Source organism: Panthera pardus, unplaced genomic scaffold (assembly GCF_024362965.1).
Source record: "Panthera pardus isolate Hobbes unplaced genomic scaffold, ASM2436296v1 HiC_scaffold_6, whole genome shotgun sequence".
NCBI lineage: Eukaryota > Metazoa > Chordata > Mammalia > Carnivora > Felidae > Panthera > Panthera pardus.
The window spans coordinates 60,029,341-60,045,244 of NW_026526991.1; the positions used below are offsets into that span (position 1 = coordinate 60,029,341).

Sequence of the window (15,904 nt, forward strand, 5' to 3'; positions counted from 1 at the left end):
TATTTGTTCTTTCAGGCAATGAGCATGGTATATCTTTCAATTTGTGTCATCTTCAATTTCTTTCACCATTGTTTTATAGTTTTCAGAGTACAGGTCTTTTACCTCTTTGGTTAAGTTTTTTCCTAGGTATTTTATTTATTTATTTATTTTTTGGTGTAATTGTAAAAGGGTTTCTTTTCTTTTCTTTTAATGTTTTTTTTACATTTACTTATTTTTGAGTAACAGAGTGAGACAAAGTGTGAGCGGGGGAGGGGCAGAGAGAGAAGGAGACACAGAATCTGAAGCAGGCTCCAGGCTCTGAGCAAGCTGTCAGCACAGAGCCTGATGCAGGGCTCAAACCCATGAACTGTGAGATCATGACCAGAGCTGAAGTCTGATGCTCAACTGACTGAGCCACCCAGGTGCCCCTAAATGGGTTTGTTTTCTTAATTTCTCTTTCTACTGCTTCATTATTGGTGTATAGAAATGCAACAGATTTCTGTGCATTGATTTTGTATCCTGTTTTCTTACTGAATTCATTTATCAGTTCTAGTAGTTTTTTGGTGGAGTCTTTAGGGTTTTCTCTATATAGTATGTCATCTGCAAGTAGTGAGTTTTACTTCTTTACCAACTTAGATTCTTTTTATTCCTTTTTCTTGTCTGATTGCTATGGCTAGGACTGCTAGTACTATGTTGAATAAAAGTGGTGAGAATGGACATCCTTGTCTTATTCCTGACCTTAGGGGAAAAGCTCTCAGTTTATCTCCATTGACTATGATGTTAGCTGTGAGTTTTTCATATATGACCTTTATTTTATCGAGGTATGTTCCTTTCACACCTACCTTGTTGAGGGTTTTCATCATGAATGAATATTATATTTTGTCAAATAGATGCTTTTTCTACATTTATTAAAATGATTATATGATTTTTATCCTTTCTTTTGTTAATGTGATATAACATATTGATTGCTTTGCACTACCCTTGTATCTCAGGGGAAAGAATCCCACTTGATCATGGTGAATAATTATTTAAATGTATTTTTGGGTTTGGTTTGCCAACATTTTGTTGAGGATTTTTGCATCTATGTTCATCAGAGATATTGGCCTAGTTTTCTTTTTTTAATGTCTTTATCTGGTATTGGTATCAGAGTAATGCTGACCTCATAGAACGAATATGGAAGCTTTTTTTCCTCTTCTGTTTCTTGGAAAATTTTGAGAATAGGTATTAACTCCTCTTTAAATGTTTGGTAGAATTCACCTGTGAAGCCATCTGGTCCTTGACTTTTGTTTGTTGGGTTTTTTTGTTTTTGTTTTTTTGATTATCAATTCAATTTCATTGCTGGTAATTTATCAGTTCAAATTTTCCTCTGGTTTCAGTTTTGGTGGCTTATATGTTTCTAAGAATTTATACATTTATTCTAGGTTGTCCAATATTTTGACATAATTTTTCATAATATTCTTTTATAATTCTTTGTATTTCTGTAGTGTCAGTTGCTGTTTCTCCTCTTGCTTTTGTGATTTTGTTTATTTGAGTCCTCTTTTTTTTGAGTCTAACTGAAGGTTTATCCATTTTATTGATCTTTTCAAAGACCCAGTCTCTATTTTTTTAGTTTCTATTTTGTTTATTTCTGCTCTAATCTGTATTATTTTCTTCCTTCCCCTGGGTTTATGTCTTATTTATTCCTATTTTGATGTAATATTAGTTGTTTGAGATTTTTTCTTGCTTCTTGAGATAGACCTGTATTGCTATAAACTTTCCATCTACACCTGCCTAAATAACCCAGAAAACCACCAGAAGACTAGCAGAATGGAGTCTCTGGAGCCAAGCGCAGACGAGAGGCCCACGGAGGAGGGTAGGAAGGGCAGTGAGGCGGTGCACACTACACGGACTGGTGGGAGGGAGCCGGGCTGGAGGGGCGGCCCCCCCGGCCAAGCAGAGCCCCGAAGTCTGGCTTGAAAAGCGGAGGGGCCAGACAGAGTGTGTTCCAACAGCAAGCAGGACTTAGCATCTGGGAGGTCATAAATTAACAGCTCTGCTCAGAAATCGGGAAAGCTGGAGGACAAAGGGAGGGAGAGTTGCTGAGCCCCGGGACGACAGAGCTCAGTTTGGCGGGGAACAAAGGCGCTCGCCAGCGCCATCTCCCCCGCCCATCCCCCAGCCAAAATCCCAAAGGGAACCGGTTCCTGCCAGGGAACTTGCTTCCTCCGTGCAAACACGCAACGCTGTGCTTCTGCGGAGCCAACCCTCCCGCAGCGGATCTGACTCCCTCCCGCTGCCACAGGGCCCCTCCTGAAGTGGATCACCTAAGGAGAAGTGAGCTAAGCCTGCCCCTCCTGCCCCCCGTGCACCTTGCCTACCCACCCCAGCTAATGCCAAATCCCCAGCACCACAAGCCTGACAGTGTGTAAGTAGCCCAGACGGGCCAAGCCACCCACAGTGAATCCCACCCCTAGGAGAGGGGAAGAGAAGGCACACACCAGTCTGTGTCCCCAGAGGTGGGCTGGGGGCAGACATCAGGTCAGACTGCGGCCCCGCCCACCAACTCCAGTTATACACCACAGCACAGGGGAAGTGCCCTGCAGGTCCTCACCACTCCAGGGACTATCCAAAATAACCAAAAGGAAGAATTCCCCTCAAAAAATTCCCCTCCAGGAAATAACAACAGCTAATGAACTGATCAAAAAGGATTTAAATAATATAACAGAAAGTGAATTTAGAATAATCATAAAATTAATCGCTGGGCTTGAAAACAGTATAGAGGACAGCAGAGAATCTCTTGCTACAGAGATCAAGGGACTAAGGAACAGTCAGGAGGAGCTGAAAAATGCTTTAAACGACATGCAAAATAAAATGGAAATGACCACGGCTCGGATTGAAGAGGCAGAGGAGAGAATAGGTGAACTAGAAGATAAAGTTATGGAAAAAGAGGAAGCTGAGAAAAAGAGAGATAAAAAAATCCAGGAGTATGAGGGGAAAATTAGAGAACTAAGTGATACACTAAAAAAAAATAATATACGCATAATTGGTATCCCAGAGGAGGAAGAGAGAGGGAAAGGTGCTGAAGGGGTACTTGAGAAATAATAGCTGAGAACTTTCCTGAGCTGGGGAAGGAAAAAGGCATTGAAATCCAAGAGGCACAGAGAACTCCCTTCAGACGTAACTTGAATCGATCTTATGCATGACATATCATAATGAAACTGGCAAAATACAAGGATAAAGAGAAAATTCTGAAAGCAGCAAGGGATAAACATGCCCTAACATATAAAGGGAGACCTATAAGACTTGTGACTGATCTCTCTTTTGAAACTTGGCAGGCCAGAAAGGCATGGCAAGAGATCTTCAATGTGATGAATAGAAAAAATATGCAGCCGAGAATCCTTTATCCAGCAAGTCTGTCATTTAGAATAGAAGGAGAGATAAAGGTCTTCCCAAACAAACAAAAACTGAAGGAATTCATCACCACTAAACCAGCCCTACAAGAGATCCTAAGGGGGATCCTGTGAGACAAAGTACCAGAGACATCACTACAAGCATAAAACATACAGACATCACAATGACTCTAAACCCGTATCTTTCTATAATAACACTGAATGTAAATGGACTAAATGCCCCAACCAAAAGACATAGGGTATCAGAATGGATAAAAAAACAAGACCCATCTATTTGCTGTCTACAAGAGACTCATTTTAGATCTGAGGACACCTTTAGATTGAGAGTGAGGGGATGGAGAACTATTTATCAAGCTACTGGAAGCCAAAAGAAAGCTGGTGTAGCCATACTTAGACAAACTAGACTTTAGATTAAAGGCTGTAACAAGAGATGAAGAAGGGCATTATATAATAATTACAGGGTCTATCCATAAGGAAGAGCTAACAGTTATAAATGTCTATGCGCCGAATACGGGAGCCCCCAAATATATAAAACAATTACTCATAAACATAAGCAACCTTATTGATAAGAATGTGGTAATTGCAGGGGCCTTTAACACCCCACTTACAGAAATGGATAGATCATCTAGACACACGGTCAATAAAGAAACAAGGGCCCTGAATGATACATTGGATCAGATGGACTTGACAGATATATTTAGAACTCTGCATCCCAAAGCAACAGAATATACTTTCTTCTCGAGTACACATGGAACATTCTCCAAGATAGGTCATATACTGGGTCACAAAACAGCCCTTCATAAGTATACAAGAATTGAAATTATACCATGCATACTTTCAGACCACAATGCTATGAATCTTGAAATCAACCACAGGAAAAAGTCTGGAAAAACCAAAAGCATGGAGGTTAAAGAACACCCTACTAAAGAATGAGTGGGTCAACCAGGCAATTAGAGAAGAAATCAAAAAATATATGGAAACAAACAAAAATGAAAATACAACCATCCAAATGCTTTGAGATGCAGCGAAGGCAGTCCTGAGAGGAAAATACATTGCAATCCAGGCCTATCTCCAGAAACAAGAAAAATCCCAAATACAAAATCTAACAGCAAACCTAAAGGAAATAGAAGCAGAACAGCAAAGACAGCCTAAGCCCAGCAGAAGAAGAGAAATAATAAAGATCAGAACAGAAATAAATAATATAGAATCTAAAAAAACGGTAGAGCAGATCAACGAAACCAAGAGTTGGTTTTTTGAAAAAATAAACAAAATTGACAAACCTCTAGCCAGGCTTCTCAAAAAGAAAAGGGAGATGACTCAAACAGATAAAATCATGAATGAAAATGGAATTATTACAACCAATCCCTCAGAGATACAAGCAATTATCAGGGAATACTATGAAAAATTATATGCCAACAAACTGGACAACCTGGAAGAAATGGACAAATTCCTAAACACCCACACCTTCCAAAACTCAATCAGGAGGAAATAGAAAGCTTGAACAGACCCATAACCAGCGAAGAAATTGAATCGGTTATCAAAAATCTCCCAACAAATAAGAGTCCATGACCAGATGGCTTCCCAGGGGAGTTCTACCAGACGTTTAAAGCAGAAATAATACCTATCCTTCTCAAGCTATTCCAAGAAATAGAAAGGGAAGGAAAACTTCCAGACTCATTCTATGAAGCCAGTATTACTTTGATTCCTAAACCAGACAGAGACCCAGTAAAAAAAGAGAACTACAAGCCAATATCCCTGATGAATATGGATGCAAAAATTCTCAATAAGATACTAGCAAATCGAATTCAACAGCATATAAAAAGAATTATTCACTATGAACAAGTGGGATTCATTCCTGGGATGCAGGGCTGGTTCAACATTCACAAATCAATGTGATACATCACATTAATAAAAGAAAAGATAAGAACCATATGATCCTATCAATCGATGCAGAAAAGGCCTTTGACAAAATTCAGCACCCTTTCTTAATAAAAACCCTTGAGAAAGTCGGGATAGAAGGAACATACTTAAAGATCATAAAAGCCATTTATGAAAAGCCCACAGCTAACATCATCCTCAATGGGGAAAAACTGAGAGCTTTTTCCCTGAGATGAGGAACACGACAGGGATGCCCACTCTCACCGCTGTTGTTTAACATAGTGTTGGAAGTTCTAGCATCAGCAATCAGAAAACAAAAGAAAATCAAAGGCATCAAAATTGGCAAAGATGAAGTCAAGCTTTCGCTTTTTGCAGATGACATGATACTATACGTGGAAAATCCGATAGACTCCACCAAAAGTCTGCTAGAACTGATACATGAATTCAGCAAAGTTGCAGGATACAAAATCAATGTACAGAAATCAGTTGCATTCTTATACACTAACAATGAAGCAACAGAAAGACAAATAAAGAAACTGATCCCATTCACAATTGCACCAAGAAGCATAAAATACCTAGGAATAAATCTAATCAAAGATGTACAAGATCTGTATGCTGAAAACTATAGAAAGCTTATGAAGAAAATTGAAGAAGACATAAAGAAATGGAAAAACATTCCCCGCTCATGGATTGAAAGAATAAATATTGTCAAAATGTCAATACTACCCAAAGCTATCTACACAATCAGTGCAATCTGAATCAAAGTTGCACCAGCATTCTTCTCGAAACTAGAACAAGCAATCCTAAAATTCATATGGAACCACAAAAGGCCCCGAATAGCCAAAGTAATTTTGAAGAAGAAGACCAAAGCAGGAGGCATCACAATCCCAGACTTTAGCCTCTACTACAAAGCTGTAATCATCAAGACAGCGTGGTATTGGCACAAAAACAGACACATAGACCAATGGAATAGAGTAGAAACCCCAGAACTAGACCCACAAAAGTATGGCCAACTAATCTTTGACAAAGCAGGAAAGAACATCCAATGGAAAAAAGACAGTCTCTTTAACAAATGGTGCTGGGAGAACTGGACAGCAACATGCAGAAGAATGAAACTAGACCACTTTCTCACACCATTCACAAAAATAAAATGGATAAAGGACCTGAATGTGAGACAGGAAACCATCAAAACCCTAGAGGAGAAAGCAGGAAAAGACCTTTCTGACCTCAGCCGTAGCAATCTCTTACTCGACACATCCCCAAAGGCAAGGGAATTAAAAGCAAAAATGAACTCCTGGGACCTTATGAAGATAAAAAGCTTCTGCACAGCAAACAACCAACAAAACTAAAAGGCAACCAATGGAATGGGAAAAGATGTTTGCAAATGACATATCGGACAAAGGGCTAGTATCCAAAATCTATAAAGAGCTCACCAAACTCCACACCCGAAAAACAAATAACCCAGTGAAGAAATGGGCAGAAAACATGAATAGACACTTCTCTAAAGAAGACATCCGGATGGCCAACAGGCACATGAAAAGATGTTCAACGTCGCTCCTTATCAGGGAAATACAAATCAAAACCACACTCAGATATCACCTCACGCCAGTCAGAGTGGCCAAAATGAACAAATCAGGAGACTATAGATGCTGGAGAGGATGTGGAGAAACGGGAACCCTCTTGCACTGTGGGTGGGAATGCAAATTGGTGCAGCCACTCTGGAAAGCAGTGTGGAGGTTCCTCAGAAAATTAAAAATAGACCTACACTATGACCCAGCAATAGCACTGCTAGGAATTTACCCAAGGGATACAGGAGTACTGATGCATAGGGGCACTTGTACCCCAATGTTTATAGCAGCACTCTCAACAATAGCCAAATTATGGAAAGAGCCTAAATGTCCATCAACTGATGAATGGATAAAGAAATTGTGGTTTATATACACAATGGAGTACTACAGGGCAATGAGAAAGAACAAAATATGGCCCTTTGTAGCAACGTGGATGGAACTGGAGACTGTGATGCTAAGTGAAATAAGCCATACAGAGAAAGACAGATACCATATGTTTTCACTCTTACATGGATCCTGAGAAACTTAACAGAAACCCATGGGGGAGGGGAAGGAAAAAAAAAAAAAGAGGTTAGAGTGGGAGAGAGCCAAAGCATAAGAGACTGTTAAAAACTGAGAACAAACTGAGGGTTGATGGGGGGTGGGAGGGAGGGGAGGGTGGGTGATGGGTATTGAGGAGGGCACCTTTTGGGATGAGCACTGGGTGTTGTATGGAAACCAATTTGACAATAAATTTCATACATTGAAAAAAAATTTAAAAAAATAATTTAAAAAATAATGTTAATATCCTCTATGGTAAATAACTAGCAGTTGACAGACATTAAAATATATAAATAAAGCATTTTAGAATGACTTAATGATAAATTAATGCCTTAGCTTGGACAGTGTGTCTAACACAAACTCATTTGGATTGATACATGAAAGAATTAAAACAACAACAAACACCATTGAGAATCTTAGGCTTCACTCTATTAGATTGTCTCAATATGTCATATGTATCTTTTATTATTTTTCTGTGCTTTTTTAATTTCTAAAATTAGATAATGCTCCTGGATCATTAGATCTGCTTTCTCAGAATATAAACAGTATAGGTATAGGGACGCCTGGGTGGCTCTGTCAGTTAAGCCTCCAACTCTTGATTTCAGCTCAAGTCATGATCTTGCAGTTTGAGAGTTTGAGCCCCATGTCTGGCTCTGCACTGACTGCATGGAGTCTGCTTGGGAGTCTCTCTTTTCCTGTCTCTCTGCCCCTCTCCTGCTCACTAGTGTGCTCTCTCATAATAAAGAAATAAACTTAAAAAAAGTATATACATAAATGATCATAGAAAAAATGTAATCAATGGTTTCATTAACTATTATTCCTGAAATCATTCATGACTCAAATATCTTTTAAGATCCAGTTCATTAATGAACTGTTCAGAAGTATTTAGAGTGTATTTTTCAAAATATTCAAATCAAGACCCATAGTTAAGATAAAAAGAAATGATGGGGCGCCTGGGTGGCTCAGTCGGTTGAGCGGCCGACTTCGGCTTAGGTCATGATCTCGCGGTCTGTGGGTTCGAGCCCCGCGTCGGGCTCTGTGCTGACTGCTCAGAGCCTGGACCCTGTTTCAGATTCTGTGTCTCCCTCTCTCTCTGACCCTCCCCCGTTCATGCTCTGTCTCTGTCTCAAAAATAAATAAACGTTAAAAAATTAAAAAAAAAAAAAAAAAAAAGATAAAAAGAAATGAAAAAAAAGGCCTAATGCACATACATTTCTATTAAAAAACAGGAAACATGATATGTAACTGTGAAAATGTTTGTATTATATTTAATATTTTACATTTTGTCCATGACACAGAAAAGTTTTGAAACCCTGAAATTCTAAATTTTGACCTACAGTTCAAAAATCTGTAAGTAAAGTTTTACTTTAATTCTACTATTTTGATTTTACTGGGATAACTATCTATGTTTATGTCTATAAAAATCTGAAAAGAATAAATACACTGAGTTACCATTGGTTTTCCAAATTACACTTATAGTTTCCAGTTAGCTCCAGAGTATCCCATGTTGTTGAAGAGATTTTTTGAGCATAGAAACACCAAATAAGTTTGAACTTCATAATTAATTTTTAAAATATAGCAGTGAAATAACACATTTTGTCACCTATAATTGATACACTTATAAACGCTAACAATTTTCTAATAGACACTAAAAAACTAATTTCTAAGGGATCTACTTAGACACATGAACAATTTTTAAATAGACATTTTCTAATTTGAGCATCAACACTAATCTTTAATCTCTGCCAAAATTTTCCTCTCATTTTGTTAGAGTATGCAGCAATAATTTGGTAGTATTACAAAAACTATAAATGAATATTAGTTGTAAGTACGTTCAACTAAAATAAAGATGTAATACTTTACGTTGTATGTTACATCAAGTATAATGTAAATAAAAAGATATTTTGATCCTTGACTAGCATTCAAAGACAACAGAGACCGATTGAAAATCTCAACTCCATTTCTTTCAGATATTTATAGGAAATGGAAGTGAGCTGAGAAAAAATATCTGTTAAAGGTTATCAATAAAATTATATTCTTTGGAACAAAGATTTGTTTTTGTAAATATAGCTTGAGAAGGTATAAAGATGAATATGAAAGACATGAAAGCAGAAAACATTGAAAGAAACTATGTATTGGAAGCTATAATTAGATTCATTGATATTATTGGGGTTCCTTTGTTCATTTGCATTATACATTATGCAACAGGATATTCATTTGCTTGAGAAAGAAACAACCCTTTGTATCATGTTCATGAAGGCTTTTTTCACTTGCTGGTTCCGTAAAGTGTAAATGAAAGGATTTAAAAGTGGGGCAATGGAGGTATTGAGCACTGCAATTCCCTTGGAAAAAGATATTCTTTGTTTGACTGACGGCTTAAAGTACATGAAGATACAGCTGCCATAAGAAAGAGATATCACAATCATGTGAGAGGAACATGTTGAAAAAGCCTTTTTCTTCTGATTAGTTGAAGGGATTTTTAGAATTGTTAATGCAATAAAGCTGTATGATATTATCACCATTACCAACGTGACCACAAGTGTCACTGATGCAGAAATGAATCCCATGGTCTCTAAGAGCTGTGTGTCTGAGCAGGAGATCTGCAGCAGGGGAATTGTATCACAGTAGAAATGATCAACAACGTTGGAGGCACAGAAGTCAAGGTTTATGCCTAAGAGGAGAGGTGGAAAGATGACAAAAAACCCAGCAAACCAACAACAGAAGACAAGTTGCATGCAGATCTTACTGCTCATGATGGTTGTGTAATGCAGGGGCTTACAGATGGCAACATAGCGGTCATAGGACATGGCTGCCAGCAAGTAAAATTCAGATGCACCAAGAAGGAAGGCAAAAAACACTTGAGTAACACAACAATTAAAGGAAATGGTTTTGTTCCCAGTTGCCATAGCAACCAACAATTTGGGAATGCATGTGGTAGTATAGGAAATTTCTAGGAAGGAAAAATTCCGAAGGAAAAAATACATGGGGGTCTTGAGGGTGACATCCACCAGGGTGAGTGTGATGATGAGCAGATTGCCAGTGACACTTAGCAGGTAGGTGAGAAGCAGGAAGAAAAACAGCACAACTTTCAATTGTGGATCATCAGTCAAACCTGCCAGGATAAACACTGTCACTTGTGTGTGATTTCCCATTACTGTCCTCTACTTTTCCAGGTCTAAATAGAAAAGAAAGAAAGAAATTGATAGTCCTAAGGGGAAAATAGCAGTGGTAACTAGTGTCTAAAGTAAAATTAGGAAAGCAATCTTTCAGATAGAGTAACACCATTCATATTTTAGGAGGTTATGCCAGGAAGAACAATACTTTGCATTTCCAAAGTATCTGGATAGAGAATTTTATGTTTACTTTGCAATTCTGCCAGAGAATAATGATAGCGATGATTGATATGATAGCGGTTGTTGACTGTTTTTATATGAGGGAAATTAGAAGGACTTTTAAAGCATGCACAAATGCTTCTTCTCTCTTGATTTTAGCAAGAACTGAGATGGATGCCATTTCTTATTCAATTAAGAGCTTTGCATTCAGAACCAAAATGATTATTGTCATTAAAATTATATCAGAAAATGGTTTTCATAAAATATACACCACACACACACACACCTCACCATCATCAATAGACAGGGTCATATAACTTTACCATTTTACTTAATCAAATTCAAATGCTTGATTCTTCTGTCATTTACTTTCATGGCTAATGAGATACAGTTTCCAATAAGTGAATATGAAACATCATGAGTAGTTTTATTTTCTGTCCTTAGTAGTATTTCCATCCCATCAAACTCTGTTATCATTCCCACTCTTCCCACGTTGTACTCCCAAATAAAATCAGCAGGAATATTCTGGTAATATTTGTGTGTCTAATAAGAAACTTCAGTTTTTCTCTCTAAGTTATGATTCTGAAAAATGAAAAAAAAATTAAAATGAGAGTAATGGATATAGAAGCATATAGAAATATATAAATATGAGTTCAGGAAATCATATGAAGTGGGAGAAAGATAAAAATAAATCTTTATGGAAACCTAGAGATATAGAAGGGATTTTTAGAAATAGGTTATTGAGCTTAAGGAAGAAATTAAATTAGTAAGAAAAATTGAAAGAAGATTAAGACATTTAAATTAGTAATAATCCTAAAATTAAAAATATGTAAATTTATAAGTATTAATAAATTCAAATTATAAGAAAATATTTGTCATGAAATTTCTCTCTCTGCTTCTATGCTTTACAGTTACCATTTTGATCTTTCTGTAAAATACAGACTGAAAAGATGAATAATTTGAGGTCAGCATGGCTTAAAAGAGATTAACAGTATTTGGCAAATTTCAAATACAATGAATCACAGAATAGTGTTGACAAAATTTTAGGAGGCATGTATTTCCCTATCATAAGGATATTCAAATGTTTGGCTAAAATGTAATTAAATAAATATTAACTATAGATAACAGTAGTCATCTCAACATATGGCATATATTAGAGACAATCAGATTGTTCTGGTTTGCACAGCTAGCAAATTGGACACCAAGATTAAGTTTGAAAGAGTGTTTTTCCCTATGTTGTGCTCTGAAAAATAACAACTTCTACCAATGATTATAGGACAGTTTATTGTGCTTTTTTCTTTTTTTAATAATGATTCTAAGGAAAATGTCTTTCCTTGGTACCTTCATATCAAACACATAAAATAAATAAGGTTTAGTAATGGGCCATAGATAAGACAATGTTTTCTGTTTTGAGAATATCAATATAATTATTTCAATCTTAAAACATAGAATATAATTTCAAAGATATATACATAAATAAAAATAAACATAGAGTACAAATAAACATTGTTTCCAGTTATATCTAAAAGTGTAGGTAAAAAATAAGATCTGTTGTCAAATTCATGTTAATAATGTAGACATATATGGGTATAAAAGAAAGGACGGTTGTTTTTCCTGGACATTCCTCTTACATTCACATAATTGTGACACGATTAGTCATAAATTTTTCTTCATTTACACAAATTACCCCAAAGGCAACAACTGTAGGAATGTTATATCTAAAACACCTAAATCAGAGTTTTACTATGTCAGATTATTTCTTTGTCCAACTACAACAGTTACACCCACCAACTATCCCCAACACATATTGTACAAAAATTAACAAAGCTCACACTACAAAACCATTAGAAGTCAAGCTTATGTTTAATATTATGAATATTAGTGAAATTTTAAAAAGGTAAAGTTTTTCAAAACTAAATTTTCATTGTATTCTTTTTTCATGATTTCCCCTTAATCAAAATGTGAAGGTTAGAAAAATAAGGTTAATACCATAATGGTAAAAATAAGACAAAATGGGTTAAAACAAATCTAATGGAAATATGGTCTTTAAATTTTCGACATACCAATTTTTTCATCCTTTTGAGTCCTAATCAGTCTGCCAAAAGCACTTTAAAATCAAACACATTTTTTGAAGATATTAAACAGATTTATTCCAGCAAATTATCTCTGCTTCAATATTTAACTCTTTTATCATCATGCTGAACAGACCACAGTGATAATTCCATTCTTCTCTGTAGGATTCTCCCTCTATCCCACAATCTGTGACTGATTTTCTTATTTATGGCAACTTTGTAAATGGTTTTAAAAGGTTTTTTTTTTTTTCAGAGTTTTAGACTATTAAATTTCCCTGTCACTACAATTGACTTATTTATGTTTTGAGTGCTTTTCTTGGTATTATTCACAGTGCCATATGAAATTCATCAGCACTTGATCTCATTGAATATTTATGCTGTCTGTATCTTGAAAGAAAATATCTAAAGATTATGAGGAGTCCCCAGAGGATATGAAATCCAAGAAGACCATTCTCAAAGGGTCACAAATTTATACATTACGCACGAGTTCTCCCTAGGCACTAAATACTTTAAAAAAAAATAAATTATATACTTTTTTTTCAAAACTGCTTTTAACTCTGTCTCCAAAGCTTTCAGTATAGATTTCCCTAATGTGTGTTTGCCCTTCCACACAGATGTGTTTTGAAACCCTAAATACATAGATAACAAACTAGAAGTCAAAAAAGAAAATTTTAGTTGCTAATAACAAGTGACAACATTAATTGGAGAAGTTATTAACCTGTCATAGAAAAAATTGCACCTGAAATATCTAACATTTTATTCCATATAATCATTTTGTTTTTATTCTGAATTCAGTCTTTCCTCCAAATCGTCTTTACAATCTGATCTTATAGATCTTAAGACTGATTATTTCATAACACCCAAGCATTCTCCACTTTCTCTGATTTAATGGAATATTTGTCTCTGTCTACAACTAGCCTTCCTTGCAACTGGTTGTGACCATGTGACTAAATTATGAGCAAAGGACATAAGTGGAGATGTTGTGCAATTTCCTTTGATTGTTCTTTGATAAGAGGGGTTTGCCCTCCTCTTCCTCTCTGCTAGTCCCTCACACTGTTGTGATGCAGGTTGGATGGCAAACCATTTGGAACCATGAGTATGAGCAAGCACATGAGGAATACACTGGCCATTCAATAAGGGACAGCAGACCCAAGTTCCTAACACCATCGCAGGTCCTACCAGCTAAGAAACACAGTGACTTCACAGAAGAGTTCCATGATGTGATATTTGTCTTTCTTACACTCTACCAAATCTATGGTATTAATCAAAACCCGAGAAGGGTCTGAACTTTTACCTAGAGTCTAACAGGTTGGCCCACCATCATTTCATAGATTCTGATGGGGAGGCAAGCCTACCAGGTCAGCAACAGAAAACTTTATTATGTATTATATAGCAGGAAGCAGGAGCTTCATGTTCTCATCTGTTCTCCTGACCCCTAAATTCTCTTCAAGGAAGGGCCCTAACCCTAATAGATATTGTTATTTACACAATGCACCTACATTTAAAGCTGAGGAACACCAGGTTAGGAAATTCTCAGTCTTGTGAAGAGAAAATCTGCTTAATTTTGCCCTACTAGAAGAGAGTGTCTTTAATATACTGCTAAGGGGAAAAATAGGCCAAATCTATTACAAAACATTCTTGAAAACAGAGTCCAGAACAAAAGCTATCACAACATGTGGAAATGTTTCAGAATTTCCTTCCACCAAATCCACCCCTCATTTCTATACCAACTTGGCTTCAGCTGCAAATTCCCCTAAGCATGTTCCTATGTTAACCTCTCTGATTAACCTGCAGGTCTCTCTTATTACTCCCAAGGTACCACAGTGTTTTCCAACAAGATGCCAACCAATGTCCAGCCCTCACACAGGAAGTATAAACCCAAGAGTGCATGAGGTCTCCTAGAAAGAGTTTACAATTTTAGAGGTTGGCAGCCACATTAAGCGTGCATCATTCAGATTACAGGTTAGCAAGCCTCCCATGTAACTTCCAGCTGGCTGGTAAGCCTTAGAGCTCCCAATTCAGTAACTTATTTTTGGAGGGACTGCTTAAGTGTATTTAATCCAATTTGTTCTATTTGTTCAAGCCATTAGCCATGTGACATTTGTCTGCTTCATTATGACTCAAAATACGAGTGATGAAGACATTTGGAAGTGTTTTTCCCGACTAAAATAAAAAACACAAGAAAAAACGTACTAGTGAGGATGTGGAGAAAAACAGAACCTCCATGCACTGTTGGTAGGAATGCAAACTGATGCAGCCACTGTGGGAAACAGTTTGGAGCTTCCTCAAACATTAAAAATAGAACTACTCTATGATCCAGGAATTCCACCAAGGAATATGAAAACACTAATTCAAAAGGATGTATGTACCCCTATATTCATTGTAGTAATTTAACCAAATTATGGAAGCAGCCCAAGTGTCCACTGATAGATAATAGATAAAGAAGAGGTAGTAAATATAAAAGAATATTATTCAGCCACAAAAAGAATGAAATCCTGTCGATTGCAACAACATGGATGGATCCAGAAGATATTGTTCTAAATAAAATAAGTCGGAGAAAAATACCATATGATTTCACTCATATGTGAAAGTTAAGAAACAAAACAAAGAAAGAAAGAAAAAGAGACATACCAAGAAACAGGCTCTTTAGAGAACAAACAGAGGGTCACCAGAGGGGAGATGGATAGGGAATGGGTGAAATAGGTGAAGGGATCAAGAGTACATTTATGATGAGCACTAAATAATGTATACAAGTGTTGAATCACTATATTGTACACCAATATTGTACTGTATGTTAATTTACTGGAATTAAACTTTAAAAAGAAGTATTTTGGAGCGCCTGGGTGGCTCAGTTGGTTAAGCTTCTGACTTTGGCTCAGGTCATGATCTCAGGGTTCATGAGTTTGAGCCCCGTGTCAGGCTCTGAGCTGTCAGCTCTGAGCTGGAGCCTGCTTCAGATTCTGTGTCTCCCTCTCTTTCTCTCTGCCCTTCCTCTGCTCTCTCTCTTAAAGATCAATAAATAGTAAAAAAAAAATAAAATTAAAATTAAATAAAAAATAAAAAGAAGTATTTTGCCGAAGGGTGAAGGTAGGTGTATGGGGGTGACCAGGAGGTACTGGAGTGGTCCCCTCTTGTCTCTGCTATCC

At 36.7% G+C, this 15,904-nt stretch overlaps 2 protein-coding genes across 4 annotated transcripts in view; both read right to left on the bottom strand.

The window, feature by feature from the left end:
* LOC109270281 (olfactory receptor 6C1-like) overlaps positions 1–15,904 on the bottom strand; it is a 155,611-nt gene that overhangs the window by 75,242 nt on the left and 64,465 nt on the right. The gene's annotated exons all lie outside the window — the stretch shown is intronic.
* LOC109270284 (olfactory receptor 6C74-like) lies at positions 9,568–10,574 on the bottom strand. Its single transcript, XM_019454679.2, has one exon. The coding sequence runs from the start codon at positions 10,504–10,506 to the stop codon at positions 9,568–9,570; it is 939 nt and encodes a 312-aa protein (XP_019310224.2). The 5' UTR covers positions 10,507–10,574.